Raw genomic sequence first — 25,891 nt, 5'->3', positions numbered from 1 at the left:
TGAAGAAGAAAAGAAGCAATGGAATAACTACTGAATGAATTTTTATGCAAATTGTACACTGATGGTATATAAAACCTGGTGTACCGCAGTTAAAGCCTGATGGGCCAATTTGATAATGAGTTGACCAATTTATTGATGTGTGCCTGTTATGGACGCCATGTTGGTACACTCGGCAAATAAGTTAGGGTCTCACTGGATAGATTATACTATTTATTTACAACATAATGTTCTATGTTTTAGTAGATATAATGATATATGTTTCTATTTGTCCTCTGGATGCAGATGACGACTGTGTTGTTGTACGAAGTGAGTATCTGTAGTGCATGATATTATAATCGAACACAGAGGTATCTGCATGAATATTTAGACACCTGCCTGCACACCAACATTTTAACCGTTTGATAAACCGACATCTATACTTGTTATGATTTTAAACAGGATTCTAAGTATAAAACTCACTCCTTATCTACTTCATATTACAAAACTTTACACTTGGAAAAATTCGTGGTACTTGTGGGGCTTTAAAATCACTTACTCAAAGCACAGCCTAAGCCAGGTCAAGTATGTAGGTAGTTAACAAAGCACTTGTTGTGTGTAGCAATCAAGAAAGGGGTGAGTCCTAGTGAACCGTTGACCTAAATCAATCACACAAATCGACAAACTTCATACGGCCACGTCTCAAGAACTAAAATTTCAATTGTTTTACCAATAAAGCCAAAGTTTAAGTACCTGAGTGATCGGGCAGGTTGTAAAACCATTGCTGAAAACTGAAACGCATTTCAATTTAAAAACGCTTAAGTACAAGCTTGCAAAACTGCAATAGGAACCCACAAAAACTCCTTATTGTAGGAATCGAGGATTCCCTTTTAATAGAATCTCCTAAAAGCGCAACTAGTTGAAGCAGCTAACCGCTTACAAATGGTAAAAAATCGCCATTTGACAATACCTTCCTTTAGGAAACCCTTTGCTTTTAGCTTAAAACTGTACAATCAGAGGTAGATATCTTCTCTTTCAAAGCACCAGATAGGAGCTTAAGCCTAACTACCTTAGGTATCTACCTCTACTCCTTCACTGGTGAAGTTTTTTATGGCCCAGGGCTTTTCCATCGCCGCACCAGATGTTCGGCTACCGGGGCGGTTTTTTAGTGGTATCACCATATAACCCAAGATTTCCCTCCCAGGAAAATTGGGTATCCCAGGGGATTTTTCCCCCCGCAAAAAAAAGGAACCTCTACTCCTTACAAAAGACTTATACATAATGTACTTATCAGATGTATGTCGGGAAGCGGCCAAGGCCTCCCTGTCTCGTCAACTGAACGTGAACAGCGCGGAGAGTGCTCTGAAGGCGTGCGTGGAGCGCAGCGGGGGACGACTCCTGGCCAGGAGGAGGCTGCCCAGACACTGTGCTGCGAGTGAGGTGAGTGGGAAAGAGATTATGAGCTTGAGTCGATAAATTATATTAAAGGGAAATTTAGGCAGTGATGGATGCGCGTCAATGGTCGTAGGGTAGGGTGTGACTGTCGGGCACTACAGCTATGGGGAATGACTTGGTGGAAGCTGCAGTAGTTCGAATAGGCCAGGATCTCACGCCAAAATGTTTCCATTCTATGACTCATGTAGAGCTCTTGTAATTGATTAGATGGGAAATCGGCAAGAGGTTATATATTATGTGTAATTTGTTGCAATGACCACTTGTTTATAAGACTACAAAACCGGTAGGAAGGTCGAATCTTTATATTTTGAAAAAGGAAAACATTATAAGTGGAAAGAAAGAAAAATATAGGTATGGCAAAATTAACATAACATTAAAATACATTATTTGTACTTGAATTAGATGTCGTTTACGATCTTTTACTTTCCAGGGTGTGCGGCCATACTCCCAGCACGCAGCGCTAGGACTGCAGCTGCTAACACTGTTGGGTCGAGGACACTACGCCGACACAGACTCGTACATGGCACACGCGCATCTCGGACCCAAGTCTAACTGCACTCTGCTTATTAGTTCTCAGTGAGTATCAATATGCTAGTGTGGTTTGTATTTAACTACATAATGGTGATCAGTAAGGAACCCGACTTGTGACAGAGAGGTAGCGGGTTTTTGCTCTTCTCCCTTGGAATAAAATTGAGGAAGACTACAAAAAATTAGCCTACAAATGCTCATGCTGAAAGAAACTACCTGTGGTTTTGTGAAACTTCAACAGTATTGAAGTTACAATTAACACAAAATAGCTGGCGGTGATATGACGATAGACTTATTTCGCAGAAATGATGTTTTTCTCCGTAATTTCTGGTTATCTCTTCTTCAATGACATCAAATTATTTATAGACACATATTCATGGTGCGAGCTGGTGGCGCGAGTGGGTCATGGCACGTGGAGTGGGCGGTGAAGCTGGATGACGTCATCGGAGCACCGGCAGTAGTCGATGATAAACTAGTACTGAATATTAAACAGGTAGGTAGAATATATGAGTATTGTTATTTTTTAGCATACGAGGTCCTGGATTCGAAGTAGATGATTGTCTTCAAGCATGAGCAACAGGTAGCCACTTTTGGATGTAGATCCAAAAATATGTTGGGTAGAACCTAACACAAAACTCTTTTTTAAAGTTTGGTGGGATACCAAACAAACCAGCTTTAAAAAAAGAGTTTCTGGTTTCGCTTAGTTTTCAGCCTAAGTGGGAATAGCAGTGCCACCACACCTAACCACCCGCAGGTAGAAATAGATCTCTTGGAGTCAGGAAGAAATTAGGCCTCGAGTCCAACTCTTGCGGCAAGTTTTGCAGTATGTTGACTTTGCATACCTTCAAAAACTGCTTTGAAGAATTTTTATGTACGTTTTCATTTCGATGATATTTATTTTTGTATATTTCCCAGGACGAATTAGTAAACTACTTCGCAACAGATGAAAAGATAATCGAAGTATCAGACCCTGAGGTGCTCGCGTGGCTGAAGAACAAGATGGAGTGTGCCCTCATCCTGGCTCTCGAGGACAAGAGGTGTCCCGCCGCGGAATAGAACTGAAACCCTATGTTATATACCTGCTGCGACATGAGTACTAAGATATTTGAAACATGCTTGTATAAGTAAAATGAAAACTTGAAAAATGTTCACACAAAAACATTGATTAGAATTCTGTTTAGATGCTCCAAAAAATTAGGTTTCAGTTGAGAAAATTAAACAGGACTCCTTTGGTAATGAGACAGGGATAAGGCCTGAATCCGTTATTTAGGTAGCAAAAAATATATCATTGTTAAAACAAAAAAAGAAAACAATTTTTTATAGTATGTTAAAGAAATCATTTATCGTTCTTTAACAATCTACAAGAATTCTTAGTCCAAAAAGTTACAAATGATTTCTTCATGTAATTTGTAAAAGGATTGTATTACTTATACAATCATAGAAATAAACCTATCCATACATTAGGGCAATATTCCTTCTGCCAAAACAATATACCTAAGTGTTTATAAACTTTGAAACGATAAATAAATATAACAGGGAACTTTCTTGTTAATAAAACATTTTCAGTTTTTTGATAAATCTTACTGATGTTTTTAAATTTACCGTGGCACGATACGGCGCGATAACATTTTGTAACTGTCATAAAAACAAAACGAAAATCGCGTCTTGGCTAGATAAGTCCAAACGACGGTCTAGTCTCATCACAGAATATTATTATCGTCATAAGTAAGTACTAAGTATAGGTATCGACAAACACTTAGTGCTTGTTCACGTTGGAACTCGCGGGCGCGGTGGCGGTCGCGAGCGCGGGGACGTGGCGATTTGTGTTCACGTTGGCCGCCAGGCGGGCGTTTGGCTCAAACTGGCTCAAACTGGTTGATCTTACTTGACGTCGCGAGTGAATCGCGCCCGCCACCGCTAGTTCGACGTGAACACACACGAACATCTTCACGCGTTTGATATTGCCGCGAGCGCGCGACACCGCTAGCTCGCCCGCTACTTAGACCGCGCGAACGGTTTGTACGTGAACACTTCGGTACATCGCCATATGTTTGATATTTCGCGACCGCGCCCGCCACCGCGCCCGCGAGTCAACGTGAATGAGCACTAAAGAACATTTTCACTACGTCATCGTATTAAGCGATTTCTAGATCTGTGAATTGCAAGCTACGACGGCCAGGACTGCGTTTCGTTCGCCCAATTGGTAGAACAGTCAACCGAGGGTGGGTCAGCTAGCATTCTAAGGGAAGGTTCTTGCCTGACGGAACATACGACGCGTATTATATATCGGTTCCGCAACGCCAGAACAGACAAATGTATAGAAAAACACTTGACCGTTCTCACTCAACTAATGATGCGTCGGTGCAAAGCCCATACAAATTAAGTTACGCCCAACGCATCTTCCGTCAGATATGAACCTTCCCTAAAGCACCTACTACTGTTCTAGTTGTTTGCCGACACCTGTACCTAGTTACAATGTAACGCTGCGTTCATGCGTTCGTTCTATGAAAGAGTTCATACGAACATTCGGTTTTAGGGACTTAAAACCGAATGTTTGTATGAACTCTTCCATAGAAATACAACTGCGATTGACCCGGATTCTGCAAAAAAATCTGATCCGCTCGAAACTTACCTCGACACGGCAATATCGTATCGCTGATAATCTTCATCGTAGTTTTACGTCATCAACCTGCCGTGCCGTGTCGTGCCACGAGAAATAACCAAATCGTTTACTAAATACTTTGGTTTTATACACAGGGGACATATCAACATCTCAGCCTCGTGTCTTATGACAATAATTAAACCAAAAAAAAATACTATTTATAATTCAAATTTATGCGATTTCTAAAGGGTGTAAGTCTTCATACTTCGAAGTGACATGTGCCCTTTTGATATTGTATAGTCAAATATATTTTGATCTCGATAACTAGTCAGCTTCGCAATATTATTTTAAGCGTTATTTTATAGCTAGCGATCACTATTAGTCATTTTAATGCAAGCTTTTTAGTACTACGGTGTAATACAGTGAGTCAATTTCATAATTTCGTATGTAACTTTTGCGTACAGGAGTGAAACATCTATAACCAATAAAAGTGCATAAAACTACATTTTCATCTCTCGTATCAACTTCTATCTGTATCGATTATAAGCGTTTGGTATGAGATGACTTACTGAGTACACTGTAGATAATACAATTTATATATTTTGTTTAAATAAAAAAATCGGCTTAAATTATGCTGCCATGACAATTAAATCACTATAATATAAATACGTTTTGAGGGACTACGATGTGGGTAACATACTATATTAGACACAGACAATTAATGGATCTCTTTTTTCTTTAAAATAAAATATATGCCGAATTGCATTATGGCCGGTAGATGGCAGTATAATCGCCCTATGCTCCATGTGAACTATTCAGCTTTACACTGTAGCAAAATAAAACCGTAATGTTTTGCCTATGAGTATAGGCGTTTAGGACAGAAAAGAGAGGTCCATTATCGCCCTATTTACCCTATTTTAGACCTAAATCACCTAATATATTGTAATAATATACTAAATCAATTGTCGTCTAAAATAAATTGAGTGTCATATTTAAACGATATGTCATATTTGTAGTAAAGGGCGCAAGTGTCGCCATCTAGCGCAAATTATAATAAACAGTGCAATTTATATTGCCTAATAGCTATACTCACTGATTTAAAAATAAATGTTGAAAATATTTTCATAATATTTATATAATTTTATGTATTCGTTAGTATAAGCTTGTTATTTGTTAAAATTAAATATAATATGATAATCATTTTTGCTGTTAGTGTAGGTATTTATAAGTTACCTACCAGTATTTTTTTCACTCTTCTTACATAAGTAAATATCAAGGAAAGTGCAAGTTTGGAACACACTTAACATAAAATAAACACTACTTATATTAAATGCCTCTCTGTGGTATAATAAACACCTAAGTCCCCCAAAGAATACCAGACGGTTTTGTCATATATATATTATTATATAGTAGGCCAGCTACCAATAACTAAATAGCGTATTTTTGCAGTTCGGGACAGTTACTTCAGTTGCACATTCGTTTATCATTAAGGAAATAAAGCTGTTGCATTCGGGCTTCACGAGAAAAAGGCAGTGCAAGCCACGCTCTAAATCTCAATAGTATCAATCTTGCACTTTGCTTTATTTACTTATGACGTTCTACTCAGCGGATCTCAAAACTAATAGATTTAAAATAGGACCTACTACAATAAAAAAATACAGAAAATGAGCATGTAGTTTGAGCTGCTTTCCTGGCTTAAGCCAGGTGGACTTTAATTTGAAGCTTAAACCTTTAAAATCTGCAAATGTTTTGTAATATGGAAAGACACATCTTCCGTGGCAAAACGTCATAAAAATAAAGAAAACAAAGCTACTTATGACTTTTTGGCACTAAAGACGATGGATTGTTCAAATAAGTTCCTTTTCCGCCGAGTGGTACAGAAGAGTGAAACTATGAATGTCTTAACTTTGATGTCAATATATAGGAGACTTTGTTTGTATGTATTGAGTGTATCAAAGTTGTAGTCTGAAATTGTCATGATGCACAAAAATAACGTGTCATTTTCATATTGACATGTCGAGGATACCCTATACCTTTACTTTTGAGGAAAATAACTAAAAATGGCCTGCTACTTGTTCATTTAATTGATTATACCAAAAATCATAAATATACGTTTATTTCCCATAGGGGTTAAAAGAGACTAAAAGAGTAGGTATCTAAATTAAACTAAAACCAATCTGTAGATAAATCAAGAGGTTAAGCCTACAATGTAATATATTTAATCAGCCTTGTAAGATAACTATCGATTTCAGAGAGTCCAGACAATTAATGTGCTAATAAATTCCGAAAGTCGTCAATCAACTTAAGAAACATCAATTAATAAATAGAGAACTACTAAAAACATAATAATAATATATTTCATTAATGATCAAGAAAATTGTTTAATGACTTTTTAGTACTTACAAATATTTTTCCAAGTGACACTTTTTTAAGGTCTTCGTATGATTTTGGCATAGTCAATCATTATCCTGTTCTACGGGTTATAGGGTGTCCTTAATTTGTCAGTAGGTTTGGTAACAGAACACAGACAGGTATCACAAAGTCGGCTTTATACGCAACCAGTAAGGGTACACACGCTTACATCGAACGTTTCAAACCAATGTGGATGTTTTTTAAATGGGAATTATAAAACAATGAATTTGAAGTGTTTCTTTTATTTTATTTATAAGTTAACAATGTACAAGTGTAGAATATTTTGTGTGGAGGGACTTTTTTGCTGAGCAATTGGTAAAAGGAATCCTGCAAAGCTTATATTATTATCTTAAGGCAAAGATAAGAGACCGAGAGAACGGAGACTAAGACCGCAAATTTACTTATGATCTGTGTCACTTGCGAATTGTTTCATATGCAATACTTACCTACTTATAGCCAAGTAACGGTCGCAGTTTCCGATCTCGGTCTCCTATCTCTGTCGTAACGCGAACCCTTTAGGCTGCCCTTCTTCTGACATTGCCGTGGGTCAAGTACGTCAAGTCTACGAATATTGCCGAATATACACTACGAGATGTACTACGGGATACGGCATAATGACGCTTTCGTGCGACGTGTACGTACGCTCAGTCGACGTTAGCTTTAGAAAGGAAGCCGTAAATGGATGAATTTTAAACAAAATATATTTTTCGTTAAACGACAGGTCTACTACAAAATCTATACAGATTGTGCAAACCTACTTTGTATAAAACCTTTCTCTAATCTCCTTGTGCCCTACAGAAGTCTATCGATTATTCTTGTTAGAATAATACCAAATACATCCTCGACTCACCTAGTCAGTCCAGTTAAACAAGGCTTAGGTTTTTCCCATCTCTTTAGCACAGCTTAACCAAAGGCAGGGACATAATAAACTATTATTAGGAGCCTGGGGTTTAAGCTTGGCCAATTTTCTAAGCTCACTCTGAATTAGGGTCCCTGATACTGCTGCATATTATCATTCTTAAGTAAGATATTTCATTTTCACTCACAATCATGTTCGTTATTCTGAGCTTTCTCCACTAGAACTATAATCACCAACTAAAGATATTTTATTGTCTAATTTACTTTTCACTTCATCTATTTTTTCATCACCATCTTTAGTACTATCCTGTCCATCAGTGTCGCCATTTTCTTCCGTAACTGTAGGACTGTTTTCATCATTTTTAGCATTGGCAACATTATCTTTTAATTCTAATTTACTCTTTTTAATCGTAATTCCTAAAGCATTCCTTGTTAAAGTGGCACTTTTGTTCAAAGATTCTTCTTTTTTCAACCCTCCAAAGCTGGTTAGAAGTCCACTAGAACTTGGTAAAGCAGGGGTGTTAAGGATTTTACTTCTTGTTTGTGTTTGTGTCTCTTCTATAGTTCTAGAAGGTCGCAGTGAGAGGAGGGAGGCCATATTTCTGTCATCCTCGTTCTCTGGAAGAAGGTGTATGTCTAGCGAAGATTTGGCGAGAAGAAGACCATCGTTCACTGATGATTCTTCTAGTTCTTTTCTTCTTTTCTGTAAATTTGAATTTTAAATTAGACTTAAAAATATGTGTGTTATTATATTAGTGAAACTTATGCCAAGATTCTTTTAATTTGTAGAATACTACCAACTGATAGCATAGTAACTACACGTTATTGTTTACCCTGAATGAAAATAAAAACAAAAATATTTTGTATTGTCATTCCCAATGTGTTATATAAGAATTGAATGTGAAAAAGTTTCACAGTCCATCTAACTCTTTTTTTCTTCAACTACTGTTGTCTTAATTTAGTAGACTTTTTTTTTGAGCAGTTTCTATTAAGGATACAACTTACCCTAAAATTCCTTCTCAAAGAACAATTAGCCTCATAATCATCTTTCCACACAGACTCATTCCTTCCCACCAGTCTCCCGAGCCTGGGTTTATCTAACTTAGCAGCATCCTCGTCTCCAGTCTTATGTTCCAGCCTGAACATAGCATCATCAAACAGTTTCTTTTGCGTCTTTTTCGTTTCAGGAACAATTTGGCCATTTTCTGTTGGATCCCAGCGGTTTTCTTGACGTCTTGCTCCGGAGACTATTACATAGTCTAAGTTCTGAAATATTAGGAGAATATTGTAAGGAGTTTGTTTGAATAATGTTTTTAGAATGACTTTGGTCACTTCAAGAATAAATGTACTTATATGTGCTAGATATAAATGTAAGCCTAAACTTCAGATTGTCTTTTACCTAATACCAATAATATTTAGACAAAATCTGTGTCAACTGGGCTACTACGTAATACAACATGACAGTGTGTTTTATAAAGTGACTGAATGAACTATACACAATCATAACTGCTTATTAACGTTGTAGAGCTAACTAAATACAATTTAAATATAACTTTCAGTTTTCTCTTGAAAGAGTAATGGATAGATTTTAGCTGTAGTCATAGAACTTAGACACTCTTTCTGAATTTGTGTAAATAAAAGATTTGACTTACCCCAGGATCAGTTTTAATTTCAAAATGATTGTCGCACAAATGACACTTCATCCGGAACTGGTAAACCGGAGTGGTATAATACATTCCAACCTTGGTCTTCTCAGCGTTATACCTCACTCCCATACCTATGTGGTTATTACAGCCATCACACCAGATGTTGTATGGCATTTCAAAACGAATGATAAGAATCCCCATGTGGATTTTTCTAGCTCTTTCGCGAAGTGCATGAGTCCCCAGGAACTTGTTCAACCCCCCGACTTTAGGGTCGTAGTCGGGGGGGTAGTAAAGGTTCTGCCCTTTACGCTCACCCATCGTGAAAGCTGTAAAAAGATTAATTAATGTTTGGTTAGAAATGACTTCAACGTTGGAATATAACTCGATATGGAAATTAAAATTTGGATGGAGGAATTTATAAAGATTGAGTAGGTACCTGTTTTATTTGTGTTTAACTGTAGAGGATGATTTTGTAATCAAAAAGTGACGAAAAATAGAAAACACAGCGAATTGTGTACATCTGAATGACAGCAATAATAAAGTCTTGTCAACTTTGACGTTAGTAAAGTGTTTAATTATGAATAAGAAATCTCACAAAATTAAATGAATTATCACAAATAATTGTGATACTTCTGTCATTGTGAAGTGTTCAGATATTTAAATTATTTTTCGGCATGATGTCCAAATAAATATATGTTTGACAAAATATGTAAGAATAAAAATAGAAACATTGCACAATTTTTCCCTTCACCGGAGAATAAAATGCTGGCAACTCGGTGACAGCTGTTTGACAGCTCCACTTTTATTTTCGTAAGAAATTATCTTCTCTCGGAGAATATAGCTTTTTGTTGATTGTATTTGTTTGTTCATTGTGTAATTTGCATTGAATAATTACTTATTTTCTCTAAAAGATTTGTGCGTATTACAAAGTAATGTGCAGTGAAATGTTGTACCCTATTAATAGATCGAGCCGCAGTTAGTTTGATGAATTGTCTGATTGTGATGCTTGATCAGACATATTGAGTAGATAGTTAGTAGAAATGGGTAGGCGAGAGGAACCAGCATGGGCCAGTGGCACCATAGGGCTGACAGCGGCCCGGGAGCGCGGCGACATCGACAGAAAGTTTCAGGCCCGACTCACGGTGACGAGACCTATGATCGACAGATTGGGCCTTGAAAAAGAGCTTCATGGACACCGGGGGTGCGTCAATTGCCTGGAATGGAACCGCGATGGATCGTAAGTCACGAAAAACATACAATTATGCCTTTATTTCAGTAGAACTGAACAATAAATGAATGTATTTGATTTTAGGATACTGGCTTCAGCTTCAGATGATCTTCACGTGATCCTGTGGGATCCTTATCGTTATAAAGAACTGATGAATGTTAACACAGGACATACTGGCAACATATTCTCTGTCAAGGTGAGAATCATCAATTTGTTATGATAATTGTTGCTATGTCATTACATTTCTAGTGTACAGCTGATTGATTATTTAACACATAATAGTATATAATCATGAACTCAGATGATTAGGTAATCATTATAATCAGTGCAGTTACTGATGCAATATTAAATAAATGATTCATGCATTTAAATGCAATTCATTTACATTTATTATTTTTCCATTTGCCTTCTTGGAATAACCAAGTCATGATTACATTATTTATACTAATGTTCAAAGAAAGGCCTCTTTGTATGTGTTTTTCCTGGTTTTATATTAGTATTGATAAATTTTGCTGCAAATAAGACTGTCAACTTAATTTTACTTATAAAATTGCTGACAAGAAATATGTTAATTTTTTTAGCCAGTTCTTTTTCAGCTAGTTATTTTTCTTTAATCTGTGGTATGAAAATGAAAAAAAATAGCTTATTTTCATGCTCATTGTTGCATTAGAACATGCTGTAGTATTATTAATATCCATATTTTCACCAAAATAGTTTGCAATGAGGAAAATTGGACCTTAATCACATACTAATTGATCCAATAGGAATAATATAATCTTGTTGATTGCCACATTGTATGTTTGTATTGGAAGTCAATAAGAAAATGTCATACTTTCAACTCCATAGTTGTAAGATTGGATACTTAAGTTAATTAGTAAATATCAATCTGTCTATCTGTCTATTAAGCTATTATAGGCCTGTCCCTTTTTGCAATAGATAAGACAAGCACAAGTTAATATAATATATGTATATATTAAATTCATTACTGTCCCTAATGTCCCATTATTGTTGAAGGTTCTTATCTCGGAATAAAGGAGAGATTACTCATTAAATCGAAGTGCATATATTTATACCAATAGATGTATCTGGCTGCTGATCATTTATCCGATTTATTTTTGGTATAATTGGAGAAATCGTCCTAAATAGTTTTGTATAGGTATTTCAAGTTTTGTAATAATACACATACTGATGTGTTTCTTCTTAGTCAATGCCATTATAATAATTATCTTTATTGTGAAATTTAACAAAGCATAAAATCAATATTAGTTCTGTCACTATTTTATCTGACTTTAGGCATATGTCAGCTGTTTTCAAATGGGAAAACATTGTGACTATTTTGAGTATAAAGGTATAGAGCAAAAGAGTTTGTTTGTTTATCGTATGGTTAGTGGTCAACCTAGTGTCAAAGTTGTTTAAGCCGCCTAAAGGCCTTTGACATGGCTTAAGGACTGTTATTTTAATTGACAACAACCGGGACCGACTTTTTACGTGCCCTCCGAAGCACGGAGACGCCCAGTTCAAATATCACTATGCTGTCACCCATCTATAGAATGACCGCGCCAAGGGTTGCGTAACCCAAAGATCGTTTATAAGCTTAAGCATAGGAGTTAAACCATTGCTGTTGGTCAATTTGTTTTTTTTTAAATGATAGAGAGGCTATTGCTGACTATGTTTAATGTTGTAAAAATAAATAAATGTGACTCATTAATGTCTCACTGCTGGGTAAGTGTCCATTCATAATGAGATAAGAGTTAGGCCTTGAGTCCACCACATTGGCCAAGTGTTTGTTGGAGACTGCATTTGTATAAACCACAATTAGATAAAAGTATATGAAATGGTCTATGATTTAACTTTGAAACATGAGACATAATATTTATATGTGCTTTGTACTTATAGTAAATAACCTTTGGGAAATACCCTATAACTACCAGATAATGACGCTTCTAATTCTTATATAGGTGTCGCCAAATAACTTGAACACAAGAACTTACTTTAGAAAGCAAACTAAACGTAGACCCAGTGAAGAGGACTCTGGGTTGACTGTTCTACCAAACAAGCGATCGAAGCGCTATAGCCCTAGCCGTCACGCTCTGCTATTTTTTCAAAACGGACCTGGAAATCGTTACTTATGATATACCTAATTTGTTCAAGTTATTTGGTGGCAACTATACCTACTGTAATATGACATCATGAGAAAAATAATGACTAAGATATTGTTTTTGTCTTAAATAATTGAGAATATCCAACACTACCATTGCTTCATTAAGGTACAATATTTTTATTGCGTACAAAAGAACTGAAAACATACAGTAATACAATATGTATAATGTACTCACGTAAAAAAGTTCTAATACCTATTATGACGCTACTGCTGGGCGAGTGTCCCTAGAAAGAGGGAGGGGACTTGATTCCACCTTGATTCCACCATGCTTGCCAAAAATATGGATGATTGTGTTGATGTGGCTGTACACCTAGATATAGATTAATATAAAATTACTTTATTAAATTTAATCCAATGGGTAATGGTAATAGTGTATTAGAATATTGATCATGAGGTCTCGGGTTCGATTCCCGTGTCAAGAAAACTACTATTGGTCTTTTCTAATTAATATTGCAATTAGAGTAACATGCTCATTATATGGCTATAGACTCTCCCCTGTTACATGGGACTAACATTGCAAATGGCGAAACATGGGTTTATTTCTTACACCTCTGACTACACTGTTGCGTTTTTCTTGGTATTGTCGATGAAAGTAAATAATGGTAAAGTTGAGCCTTCTATTGATTGATTTCAATTACAAAATAGACTTACTAAGTACGTCATATTTAGACACATGTATCCAATGCTTGACCTACTACCCTCAATAGCTGGCTTTAGCTGGATTTTCAAAATGTACCTAACATAATTATCAGAATGATAAGGGAGAATGTTTATTTATTCACTGATAACGGTTGATAACCCAGCTGACTCATGCTGAAGGGAATTAGTTTTATTTATTTATGTATTTAATAAATATAATGTTACTGGCTTTGGCCGCGACTTCATTCGCGTAGACTATAGTTATATGGTTTATAACCTGTTCAGATCCCGTTCCCCTGCGTTTTACAAGATTAAAACTAAACTACTTGTATGTCCTTAACTGCATTTCAATTTATATCTATACAAATTTTCATCTTAATTGGTTCAGTGGTTTAGGCTTGAAGAATAAACAGATAGACAGTTACGTCTGCATTTAAAATATTAGTAGGAATTATTTTCATAATGAAATAAGGCTACGGCCATTGACATCTAGTATATCGTAAGGACTTTTAAGAAACGTTCAAAGGTATGCTAGGATTTTGTATTAAAATATTGAAAAGTTAGTATTTCTAATTAGTAATTATACCACTTATTCAGAATATCCACTAAAAATATGTAGGTTACGTGTGGCCAGTTATGTATGCCGCCGTAAAAATTAAGGTCATGAATGAAATAAAGAAAAATATATAAATTGACATAGCATATGTAAACAGGTGGCTAATTTCTTTAACTTGTTACTGCGACTAAAGCTAGCAATAACTACTGAAGTCTTAGTTAGTCTATTACATTGCGCGCGTGTGCCGTTTGACGCACGTGTGTACGTACGTGCGTGTACGGGTGTATACGTTAGTCATTGCGTATGCAAGTCATAGTGTCACTCATGTGCTATGGTTTTTATGACTATATGCTTGCATATAATGTTTGAGCCGTTACGGAGACGTTATGTGTGCATGAATGCGAGTTACTTTCATCTATACTAATATTATAAAGCTGAAGAGTTTGTTTGTTTGTTTGAACGCGCTAATCTAAGGAACCACTTGTCCGATTTGAAAAATTCTTTCAGTGTTAGTTAGCCCAATTATCGAGGAAGGCTTATAGGCTATATATCATCACGCTGCGATTTATAGGAGCAGAGCAGCAGTAAAAAATGTTACAAAAACGGGGAAAATTCTCTATTATGTGAGTTGCGCGGGTCAGCTAGTACAGAGTAGGCAGAGACCAAAGAACGCCTCATGGTACGATCCTTACAAACTTTCCTTGCCTCATTCACATTCAGAACCAAAGGTTACGATACTTCGTACCTGACCTTTTTTCAAGACATGACCGATATGATCTGTGTACGTCTTTTAAAGGCGCCCCCTCCCGGCGTTTTCATTTGCATCACAATAAACTTGTTTCGTCAGTTTACATTTAATAGGCGTAATATCTAAATATATATAACTCAAAGGTGACTGACTGACAAAGTGATCTATCAACGCACAGCCCAAACCACTGGACGGATCGGGCTGAAATTTGACATAAATTCAGATGTTTTGACGTAGGCATCCGCTAAGAAAAGATTTTAATAAATTCTACCCCCGAGGGGATAAAATAGGGGATCAAAGTTTGTATAAAAATTCTGTCCTAAGTCACAAATTACGCGGACGAAGTCGCGGGCAAAAACTAGTTATGTATTTATGTATGAATGCTTATTCTTATAAGGGTTATAAGAAATATAAAATTGATAAGTTGAAGCCCTTAAACCTAGAAAAAAATATTACTGAAATACAGATCATCATACTTTACTGTACCTAGGATAGTTCTAGAAATAAATCTATTGATATATTTCTCTAAATTACTTCAATTCCCGTTTGATGAAATACAATTGTCCCGTTTTCTTATATATTAGTGCTATGTGATCTGAGCTAAATATAAAATGTTTGTACAATATACGTATTGATGTAGGTGCCAACTGAGTGGTTTTTATTGAATGACTATCTGCCAGCATTTATGTCATTGAATAACACATATAAACGTATGTTTATGTAATTAAATTATATGTCTGATTATTATGCAATTGGAGTTTCTTACGTTACAGTAAATTGTAAAATTAAAAACACGTAATGTGAAATTAGTTCGCTTTAAAATTGAAATCGCTCTCTCGCGCTGTGGGCTGACTGTCCTACAGGGTTAAAAAAATGTCATAAAGTCTTTACCTTTAATCTTTAAAATATTGAATAAGTTTTCTTACAGTTTTCATCAATGTATAGATTGATTTGTAGATAGGCTGAATTTATTAAGCTGCGTAGATGGCTGTAGAAAATCGATTTAGCAATTAAAACGTTACAGAACGGTAAAGAAAGAGATTTAGATTTTTGTCTGACACAAAATCAGCATCGATTAATTGTTTAATTTTTCCTAATGTCATATTTAGTCTGACGTAAAAGCAGTATAGATTAATTGATTAAAAGAACTACGACTATAATTAATGGTCATTCTTCTCCAGTTCCTGTCCGACGACCTAATAGCGACATGCGCGGCGGACGGCACGGTGCGCACGCGCAGCATCCAGGGCAACTCCACGCTGATGGAGTGCACCTGCCACTGCGCCAGGGTCAAGAGGATCGCCTGCGCGCCAGACAACCCACACCTTATATGGTCCGCGGCTGAAGATGGACTTGTACTGTGAGTATGATAATAATCGTTATACTTAATTTTTACTTGTTTGTTTGTCGTATAGTTAGTGGTCAACCTAGTGTCAAAGTTGTTCAAGCCGTCCTGACATGGCTTAACGACTGTTATCTTAGAAGACAACAGCCGGGACCGACTTTTTACGTGCTCTCCGAAGCACGGAGACGCCCACCTTAAATACCACTATGCGGCCATCTACGGAATGACCGCGCCAAGGGTTGCTTAACCCACAGATCGTTTCCCGACCGGTGAGCGCAACTGGCTATGAGCGCCTATGTTAGAAAAAAGGCTACTTTGGTTAACTTTGCACTTGATATCATAACTTAAAATTGGTTTTTATTAAGATATTTTAATTTCTTCCAGTCAACATGATCTCCGCACCAACCACGAGTGCAACCCGGACTCCCACAACGTGGTGGTGAACCTGCTGAACCACCTGGGCCGGTACGCCGAGGCCAAGTGCGTGGCCATCAACCCTCGCCGCCCGTACCAGCTCGCGGTCGGCGCCAACGACTTCTACGTCCGTCTTTATGACACCAGGATGATTAAGCTGGCTAAACTTGCGGTAAGAACACAATTTATTCCCGGCTTCTGAGTACATTTAACGGTAGTTTATCTATTCGATTGCGTTTTTTTGTACGAGTTTAAACGCTATTGAATAGATAAACTACCGTTAAATGTACCTCAGAAACCGGGGGTTGGAATATCTATTTTTTTTACTTATAAACATCGTATCGTTTAGGCTTGATAAACAGCTTTTCCGAAACGGTGAAATAATTGATACATGTCTATTGCAAATACTTTGTATGAAGTTTACAAAAGGTAAAGTTTTGTGTCCGTTGTTTGTATGTTTGTAAAAGTCCCCGCGACACAATAGCAATTCTTAGTGCTTGTTCACGTTGGAACTCGCGGGCGCGGTGGCGGTCGCGAGCGCGGGGACGTGGCGATTTGTGTTCACGTTGGCCGCCAGGCGGGCGTTTGGCTCAAACTGGCTCAAACTGGTTGATCTTACTTGACATCGCGCCCGCCACCGCTAGTTCGACGTGAACACACACGAACATCTTCACTTGTTTGATATTGGCGCGAGCGCGCCACGCGGGCCGCGCGCGACGCCGCTAGCTCGCCCGCGACTTAGACCGCGCGAACGGTTTGTACGTGAACACTTCGGTACATCGCCATATGTTTGATATTTCGCGACCGCGCCCGCCACCGCGCCCGCGAGTCAACGTGAATGAGCACTTAGTGCGGGAGCTGTCGGTTCAGTTTGTCGAGCTGACTCTCATGACCTCTTTTAATGCTTTATTTTTTATGTGATAGATTGTTATCACTTTAAAACGCTGAAAGATAGTAATCAAACTTATCTATTCATACTACCTAAATAAAATTAACCTTGAAAAAAATATGGTGTAATAGTAAACTTGAAAATAATGCTTACCAAGCACGCTTTGTAGAATATCATAGGCATGTTAACTGCACAATATTGTGCGATCCATTTTAGTTTGATAGATGTGTTTGACTTCACATCTAGATCCAGACAATAATGAGAAATAGAGGCGCCCATAGCCAGTTGCGCACACCGGTCGGTAAACGATCTGTGGGTGAAGCAACCGTTGGCGCGGTCATTCCATAGATGGGTGACCGCATAGTGGTATTTAAACTGGGCATCTCCGTGCTTCGGAGGGCACGTTAAAAGTCGGTCCCGGTTGTTGTCTACTAAGATAACAGTCGTTAAGCGACGTCAAAGCCCGCCTCCCGGGCGGCTTGTACAACTTTGACACTAGGTTGACCATTAACCATACGACAAACAAACAAATAATGAGAAATATCGTCAATTATGTGAAAAGATTTATCTTTTATCCTTCCTGAGCGATAACCATTGTTATGCTATATGAATAAAGAAAAACTGATGCGCCTTAGTAAGAAATATGTGTAAAATATACTGCTTGATGTTAGACAATGTTTGAAATACGTATACGTACGAGTACTACGCGTATACGTGCACGTCAAACTTACGCAGACTGAAATGTGGTGACATTAGTTAGTCTCAAAAATTTACTCATAATTGTAATTTGATAAAAGATATTCTGTTAACCATAATACCGAACCAGAAAACTTAAATAAATATAATATGTAAAGGGCAGTGATAGTCGAGTGGTATACGCTGGCACCTCCCACACAAGTGGTCGACGGTTCGAACCCGAGGCAAAACACTAAAACAACTTTTCGAGGTTATGTGTGTATCAAAATAAATTATTACTTGTTCCAACGGTGAAGGGAAACATGGTGAAGCAACCTTGCATGTCCGAGAGTTCTTTAAAACAGTTGTTGAAGGTATGCAAAGTCCCCAACCCGCAGTTGACCAGCGTGGTGGACTCAAGGCCTAACCCCTCGTTAGGAAGAAGATCCTTGCCCTGCAGTGGGACAGTAATGGCTTATGTTTATTTTTTAATAGTAATATCAAAGTCAAATTCAAAGTCAAATATTCTTTATTTCATGAACTTCAACAAGTATTTGAAATCGTCAAAATATTTTTTATCTACCACCGTTTCGGAAAAGCTGTTGCTCGTGAGAAGAAACGGCAAGAAACTCACGGCTTGACAACTTGAAAACTTGTTTTTAGTAATTGAACATGTTGTTTCCAGATGGATCCGCAAGTGAACGCGCCGGCGTCTCGTCCGATGTGGGAGCGACAGAACCAGCGCTGCTCCCGCGCCGGCCACGGCGATCCTGACAACAATATACCTAAGGGCGCTGTGCATTACTTCGCACCGGGTAACTTTTGCATATTTTACTGCTAGTTTTGTATGTACTTAATTTATTTACTAATGCGAAAAAAATACAGTCACAAAATCGACATCATAATAAATGATGCAGATTCGCCATTCACCTATCAATAAAAAAATTCAGCTGATTGTCATCTATGTTTCAATGAGATATGTTTTTTTTTGCTGTCCAATAAATTTACAATAGATAAACTAAATAATTCATATTTTTTCAGGTCACTTATCGATGGAGCCGAACGAGCACACGTTCCCTAAGAAGGCGACGACATACGTGGCGTTCAGTAACGACGGCAACGAACTGCTAGTCAACCTAGGATCTGAACAGGTAACCTAGTACTTTTGACTACCACGCATAAATCAATTAATTATGAAAATTAATAAATAAATATCGTAAAAATTCAGTATCAGTTGTTATATAAGATAAGCCACGTCAAAGGCCTTCGGGCGACTTGAACGACTTTGACACTAGGTTCTATTCCTAAGTATAAAAAATTCAATTCACCCTTCCTAATTTTGACTGCCTCCTTGGCGCAGTCGTTTAGGTCGCCACGCCGCTACCATTGCGTTGGGAAGTACTTGTGCGGTCAACAAATAATTGTTTCGGCTCTGGTTGTACTTTGTGTCCGTTGTTTGTATGTTTGTAAAGGTCCCGGCGATACCAGAGCAATTCTTAGTGCAAGAGTTGTGGTTTTTTAAAATAGAATACTATTAGTATGTATTTTAATTGCCTCTTCCTTATTTCAGGTGTACCTATTCGATATAAACTCGGCCCGTCGCCCGGTGCTGGTGGAGAGCTTCATAATACAACACAATCACGGCAACAGGGAGGGCGAGGGCAAGCAGCAGGCTAAGAACGGGACTAACCCGACTAACGGCACTGTAGACCCCAATCTACAGCTGCCTGATAGAATTAGACAGCTTAAGGAAATGGTAAGGAATATATCCTTTGTCCTAGCCTTTGTTCCAAACTATGTTGGAGTCGGCTTCCAGTCTCACCGGATGCAGCTGGATACCAGTGTTACATGGAGCGATTGCCTATCTGACCTCCACAACCCAGTTACCTGGGTTATAACACGATACCCTTCGGTAAGACTGGTTGTCAGACTTTCAAGCTTCTGACTACTGTTAACGACTGTCAAAGATCTTCGAAAATGACAGCCGGGACCCACAATTTAACGTGCCTTCTGAAACACGGAGGAACCCGATTTGTATAAGATGGTCACCCATCCATAGAACAACCTCGGCAAGCGTAGCTTAACCTCAGAGATCGATCCGCGCGGTTGTTGTTAACTAAGCCACGAGCTCCTATATAACTATATAACTTTTGAAGATATAATGTCTATTAATCCGGCTTTAGGAAACGTTCATATCTGAACATGCGTCGCGTATTATCGGTCGCGTAACGCCAGAACAGACAAATATATAGAAAAACACTTGACCGTTCACACTCAACCGATGATGCGTCGTTGCCAATCCCATATTATTTAGGCTACGCCCGACGCGTCTTCCGTCAGATGTGAACCGTCCCTTAACCTTTAGTCAGTAGTTATCTTAGCTTATCTTTTAACCAATTACTGCCGCTCTGTTCGGCAAGAGGAAGGAGAGGTTCGGCCTCGCGTCCACCACGCTGGCCAAGTGCGGGATAAAGACTTTGCATACCTTCAAGAACTGTTCTAAAGAACTCTCAGGCATGCGAGGTTTCCTCACGATGTTTTCCTTCACCGTTGGAATAACTGATAATTATTTTTAACAATCACATAACTTCGAAAAGTCATTGTGTGTTGCATCGGATTCGAACCGTCAAACACTTGTGTGAGAGGTGTCGACTTTTACCACTCGGCTATCATAGCTTTTATCCTATCTAAATATATCTTAAGTAATAGCATTGATTACACCAAGTTTCATGCTTTAAGTTTCGTACGAGGCTGAAACTAACCACGCGCCAAAAATAACAAATATATTTATATTATAATTTGTATGTTTGTTTGTTTCAGGCCAATGACCTGGTAAACAAAGGCAACTACCCGACGGCGGTGGAGCTGTACAACATGGCCATCGCTCTGTGCCCCGACTGTGCCATGCTCTACTCCAACAGAGCCGCCGCGCTCATGAGACGTGGATGGTACATAATATATTTATTTATTGTTACTGGCTCACCCAGCAACCGTTGATTTGCAAAATGTTAAGGGGAACAACCCTTATAAAGCAATATTTTTCTTTCAAATCTTATGAGTAGAATCGAAAAGCGTCAAATAACTAGAAAAAAACATTCAAGATTTAAAACAGTAACGCTCAAACAGCAGATAACGTCCAGTTTCACTACTTCTGGATAAAGCATAAGATAAATTATGAAATGGAATTTTGACAGTTTATCTTATATTTGCTTTCACTTTATTTATCATATTTTATCTAATAATAAGGGCTAATTTCTTCACACATACCTAAATTACCAGCTTAAGCCACTGACTTCTATACGGCATTTATTTAAATTCGCTAAGAAAAAAATTTACTGACATCTTTAATTTAACTCTATACAGCTGTTACTTATAATAAAGAAACTTGCCGTAAATCACAAACTGTGAAACTGGCCTATATATAGGATAATAAAATTACCTTTCCATCATAACTAACAAAAATATGAAACTATAAAAAATATTTTAAATATAACCTTTTTTCCCACAGGTCAGGCGACACATACGCCGCAATAAAAGACTGCTACCGAGCCATCAAGCTGGACTCCTCCCACGTCAAGTCCCACTTCCGCCTGGCCAAGGGGCTCATGGACCTGAAGAAGGCGCGGGAGGCCCACGAGTGTCTCCTGTACTTCAAGGACAAGTTCCCCAGGCACGCCACTAGTCACGCCGTGTTCCTGCTGCAAAAGGATATCAATGTCGCTTTGGAGAATATGGAGACGCAACCTGATGAAGGTATTATATTTAGAAATTACTTTACTTTTATTTGATTATTATTAATTTAGAAGGACTGCAGGAGTGGCACTGTCGGCAGTGTATTCGACTGCTTTTCAAAAGGTCCCGGACTCATTTCTCCGGTCGGGAAAAGTGCTATCGGTCTTCTAATCTCATTAAGTAACCTGGTGTTTGATAACGTGTCCTGTAATAGCACTAGGTTCGCCCTCTATTACACGGGACTAATGTTATTAATAACGAAACGTAGGTGTAGTTCTGTTTCCAGCTACAGGTAAACAAGCGTGATATTATGTATGTACATTTTTAAAGATCTTTAGACGAACATATAGGATTTTGTAGACATATATATTTTTTTCTAGAACCATCTTGCCATCATAGGGCCGTTTCAAAGTGTACTTCTATCCATATCTTTCGTTCCAGCGACTGGCGATAATGAGGACAGCCAGGCCACCAGCCACCTGGAGCGCCAGCTGCGGACCTCGGCGCTGGACTACTCGCAGCGGTTCCTGGGCCACTGCAACACCACCACCGACATCAAGGAGGCCAACTTCCTGGGACCCGACGCCAGCTACGTGGCTGCTGGGTGAGTTGTATGCACTTATATATACACACCAGCCACCTGGACCAGCAGATCCACCATATCAGGAAAGAGACACTTCCTAAACCACACACAAACAAAAATCCTTAAATAAATTCTTCACAGCAAATTCTTACAGTTAAGTCTTCAAGCTTTTTTTCGTTGAACTTAACTTACTCATTATTGGGCTGTTTTATTTCCACTTCAGAACAAGGGTCTTCGTAAAAAATATTTTAAACGGGTATAAACTATAAACCCACAATTTCGTTTGCGTACAAATATTTTTGTCACAGAGCACGCTCTTACACAGATCATTTAGAGAAAGTTTGGTCTACATTAGATCATGCGATCATCATCATCAATTTGATCATGCAATTTTATTTACTGGTTCCGTACCTAATAGTACATTAGTAGGCACTAGCTAGTGTGAGTGACTCATATAATGTTTTTCCTCGCAGGTCTGACGACGGCAGCATGTTCATCTGGTGCCGCAAGTCGGGCAACATCGTGCGGTGCCTGCGAGCTGACGACTCCATCCTCAACTGCATCCAGTCCCACCCCTCCACCTTCCTCCTCGCCACCAGCGGCATCGAGACCGTTGTTAGACTCTGGAGCCCACGGCCCGAGGTAATACTGAGATTTTATTATTATTGCTGAACTGGATCACTTTAAAATATATTTGATTTTTGATTCGTTCGGAAGTGAGTAGGTAATATCGTTTCTTTGAAGTCACAGTTTACTATGCTTACTGGGCTCTCAATTATTATTTGAGTAATCATTTTTTTGCCAAAAAAACCAAATGCAATTTTGAATTCCGCACTCAGATTTATTTTAGCTCTATGGTTAAGGGCAGATACTTTCAGAATTAGACATCGATAAATACTTGTAAGCCTTAGGGTTCTTACACCCAGTGCCAGCGGCATGGCCGCCGGGTGTGCCGGGGTGTACCGGTTACGCGGCTCGCCGGCGTCAGTTCGTTCCTCGCATTCGAGCGGTAGTAGCGGTGTGGTATTGGTACCGACACTGTGTGGAGCAGCCTTTATAGGTGTATGGGTGCCGTGCGTCGCGCGTTCCGACTGAGTTCGCGGCGCCTGTACACGATAATCGGGCTCTTAGATTGGAGTAGTTGCCTATGCCGTAACAAATCTTGGAGCTATAGGCTGCAATTTTCGCTTTGTGTTGTCTTAGAATGGTGAGGAGGAGAGCCGCGTGATCCGCGACAGTAGCAGTGCAGCAGCCGCTAACCAGCAGCGCATGCGCAGTGACCCGTTCGAGGCCATGCTGCTCAACATCAGCTTCGCCGGCGGCTCCGACCGCGACCTGCACTCGCCCGCCTGCAGGCCCACATAGGTACATGACCCCCTGTCAATATAATAACAATAACCTAACTATACTTGTCTGGCCAGTTTTTTTTAAATTGGCCGTTGCGTAACGTGAGTGCGTTCCAGAAATCGTAGTAGTGTTCCTTAGGATCACTTACCTGATGAGCCGCCACGGTACAGGCTCACCGCAGCTAGCCGCTACCACTCCACCGACACTGCCGGACGTGCATAGTCACATTCCTACTCTATAGTAGCCTTCTAGGTTTATAGTCCAGTATGACGGATAACCGACACGACCAGTGAGAGTTCAAACACAGGACCGATGGTTTCACGTTAACTCCTAGGTACTGAGATCTACGACCTCAATTTCCTAACCCTAAGCTATTACCGACAATTTCTGGACAAAAAAATCAGGATTTTTTTTTTATGACTGGACCCGGGTTTCGAACCCGAAACCCATGCGTAGCTTACACTATCGACCGCATTATAGAGGCAATTTGACTACGCTTTGGTAGGAATACAATGACCTTAAAATGTTTTTTTTGTTTACAGGTATCGTACGTAGACAGGATATTTATACGGAAGTGGCGCGGTCTTACCGACATGTAATCATCACAGTCATTTGTAAATATTACTATATACATACATTATTACATATTATTGTTAGTACGGAGTTGTCTTTGGGCGACTGTGGGCACGGTGTGGCGACTATGCGACTAACCGACTTTACTAAATTGATGATTTATTAATTCGTGACTCTTCTATAGTAAATTATTAACTTATGCCCACGGATTCGCCTGCATTGGTTTATTGAAAAGTATTGTGGTCTATCGTCTAAAATCGTAAATATCGTGAACCTTGCATGCCTTAAATTTGTTTAATACATTTATTGAGGGCATGCAGTCTCCAACCAGCACTTGGCCAGCGTGGTGGGCTCAAGTGGACTGAGCGTGGCTGCAGTGGGACAGTAATGGGTTAAAAAAAACCTATAATCTTTCCTAAACTATTTTATCTTAATCAAATCAGCCGTTTTGAGTAGAAAGATGGACAAACAAATATACCTTACTATTCGTTTCCTTCATCTGATTGTTTTTTTATGAGCGAAGTATTCATAGCATAGAAGAGAGAGAGTTTTATTTGCAACAGTTCTCAATAGTTCAGTCGATTAGTCGTTCAGTCGCCATTCCGCAAGTGCGCGCAGTCTCTTATTTCCCTTATGTTTCTGTGCAAGAATGAAATGGTGCCAAGATTTTCAGTTCTTTTTTGTATATTTTTGTATTGATTCGTGGGTTTTTCTGTGAATAAAGCGTTTGTGTTTTGCATTATTTAGTTATTCTGATTCTGGTAGTGTGGGTAAGTGGTTACTGTAGTGGCGAATGACATACAAAAATAAAGAGAAAAAATAACTGTGGTATAGTGGAAATAGGGCGTAAATTACAGTCAATATAAAGATTACTTATGACATTCTTATTATAGCTCTGTTTATACAAATTATTGTGAGTTCTTTTGGAACTTTTGACAAAGTATACGAGCGTATACGCATATGCGTGTACGCTTAAGAACGTATACGTAACGAACAAATACCATATTTTCATGTAATACTGTAAAAGGACAGTCATAAAATGTAGTGATAATTTCACAACTTACGTCTTCTTTCCATTATGGGTATAAAATATAGTAATACTTGAACTGAATTCAATAATAATGGACATCATAGTTCTTTAATATTGTAAACTAGATTTCAAGTTTTAAATACTGTCACTAGGGTCACTACAAACGTGCGAACTACGTCATAAGCAAAATAATAATCATCAAGACAACACTGATGTAGTTCCATAATTTATACGCGAAATTGTTTGCACCTACACGGTTCGAGATAAATGACATTTTATGTATGTAGTTCGCACGTTTGTAATGGTCCGAGTATAGATTTTTTTAAAGAGTTTTGTATTAAATCGCCACTCCAGTAAAATTTAGATGGTGGCTAAAACATACGATAATCGTATTAATAGAGTATATTAACTATAATATATTTATATAATCCGTATTTAAATTCAGTGAGAATATGTTATTAGGGTACATATAATATTCGAGAGGTGTCTTTGTA

The 25,891-nt window shown here is 38.3% G+C and overlaps 3 protein-coding genes across 4 annotated transcripts in view; 2 read left to right on the top strand and 1 right to left on the bottom strand.

Annotated features, from left to right (window-relative positions):
* LOC142975852 (intermembrane lipid transfer protein VPS13A-like) overlaps positions 1-3,880 on the top strand; it is a 57,952-nt gene extending 54,072 nt beyond the window's left edge. Inside the window, exons 50-54 of one of the 2 annotated variants that reach the window (XM_076118956.1) lie at positions 283-306; positions 1,271-1,416; positions 1,862-2,007; positions 2,326-2,452; positions 2,875-3,880. In XM_076118956.1, the coding sequence (XP_075975071.1) occupies positions 283-306; positions 1,271-1,416; positions 1,862-2,007; positions 2,326-2,452; positions 2,875-3,015 (584 nt within the window). In that variant the 3' untranslated portion in view covers positions 3,016-3,880. The remainder of the gene's footprint in view (positions 1-282; positions 307-1,270; positions 1,417-1,861; positions 2,008-2,325; positions 2,453-2,874) is intronic. The other variant, XM_076118957.1, reaches the window with a different exon arrangement.
* Positions 3,881-7,047: 3,167 nt separating this feature from the next.
* LOC142975854 (coiled-coil domain-containing protein 130 homolog) lies at positions 7,048-10,024 on the bottom strand. Its single transcript, XM_076118959.1, has 4 exons — positions 9,914-10,024; positions 9,484-9,803; positions 8,837-9,097; positions 7,048-8,534 (listed from the first exon to the last, which is right to left on the bottom strand). Exons 2-4 carry the CDS (start codon positions 9,793-9,795, stop codon positions 8,031-8,033), a joined length of 1,077 nt encoding a protein of 358 aa, XP_075975074.1. The 5' UTR covers positions 9,796-9,803; positions 9,914-10,024; the 3' UTR covers positions 7,048-8,030.
* A 233-nt stretch (positions 10,025-10,257) lies between these two features.
* On the top strand, positions 10,258-25,249 carry adp (WD and tetratricopeptide repeats 1). The gene is made up of 13 exons (XM_076118972.1): positions 10,258-10,714; positions 10,790-10,901; positions 15,991-16,169; positions 16,539-16,740; positions 18,818-18,947; positions 19,174-19,283; positions 19,703-19,888; positions 20,953-21,080; positions 21,641-21,885; positions 22,306-22,468; positions 22,921-23,089; positions 23,651-23,812; positions 24,337-25,249. The coding sequence occupies exons 1-12, from the start codon at positions 10,518-10,520 to the stop codon at positions 23,810-23,812; spliced, it is 1,983 nt and encodes a 660-aa protein (XP_075975087.1). The 5' UTR covers positions 10,258-10,517; the 3' UTR covers positions 24,337-25,249.
* Positions 25,250-25,891: the final 642 nt, after the last annotated feature.

This window comes from Anticarsia gemmatalis, chromosome 10, assembly GCF_050436995.1.
Source record: "Anticarsia gemmatalis isolate Benzon Research Colony breed Stoneville strain chromosome 10, ilAntGemm2 primary, whole genome shotgun sequence".
NCBI classification, from domain to species: domain Eukaryota; kingdom Metazoa; phylum Arthropoda; class Insecta; order Lepidoptera; family Erebidae; genus Anticarsia; species Anticarsia gemmatalis.
The sequence above is the reverse complement of the archived record's forward strand: the minus strand, read 5'-3'. Positions and strand labels throughout refer to the sequence as shown.

What these genes read in the sequence shown, in the direction of transcription:
- LOC142975854 (XM_076118959.1), bottom strand. Translation starts at nt 9,795, where the DNA reads ATGGGTGAGCGTAAAGGGCAGAACCTTTACTACCCCCCCGACTACGAC. An exon ending in AAATTAAAACTGATCCTGGG is followed by an intron (nt 9,098 to 9,483) that starts GTAAGTCAAATC and finishes CTAATATTTCAG; the next exon opens with AACTTAGACTATGTAATAGT. An exon ending in CTTTGAGAAGGAATTTTAGG is followed by an intron (nt 8,535 to 8,836) that starts GTAAGTTGTATC and finishes TCAAATTTACAG; the next exon opens with AAAAGAAGAAAAGAACTAGA.
- adp (XM_076118972.1), top strand. Translation starts at nt 10,518, where the DNA reads ATGGGTAGGCGAGAGGAACCAGCATGGGCCAGTGGCACCATAGGGCTG. An exon ending in GCGCTCATGAGACGTGGATG is followed by an intron (nt 21,081 to 21,640) that starts GTACATAATATA and finishes TTTTTCCCACAG; the next exon opens with GTCAGGCGACACATACGCCG. An exon ending in TCTGGAGCCCACGGCCCGAG is followed by an intron (nt 23,090 to 23,650) that starts GTAATACTGAGA and finishes GTGTTGTCTTAG; the next exon opens with AATGGTGAGGAGGAGAGCCG.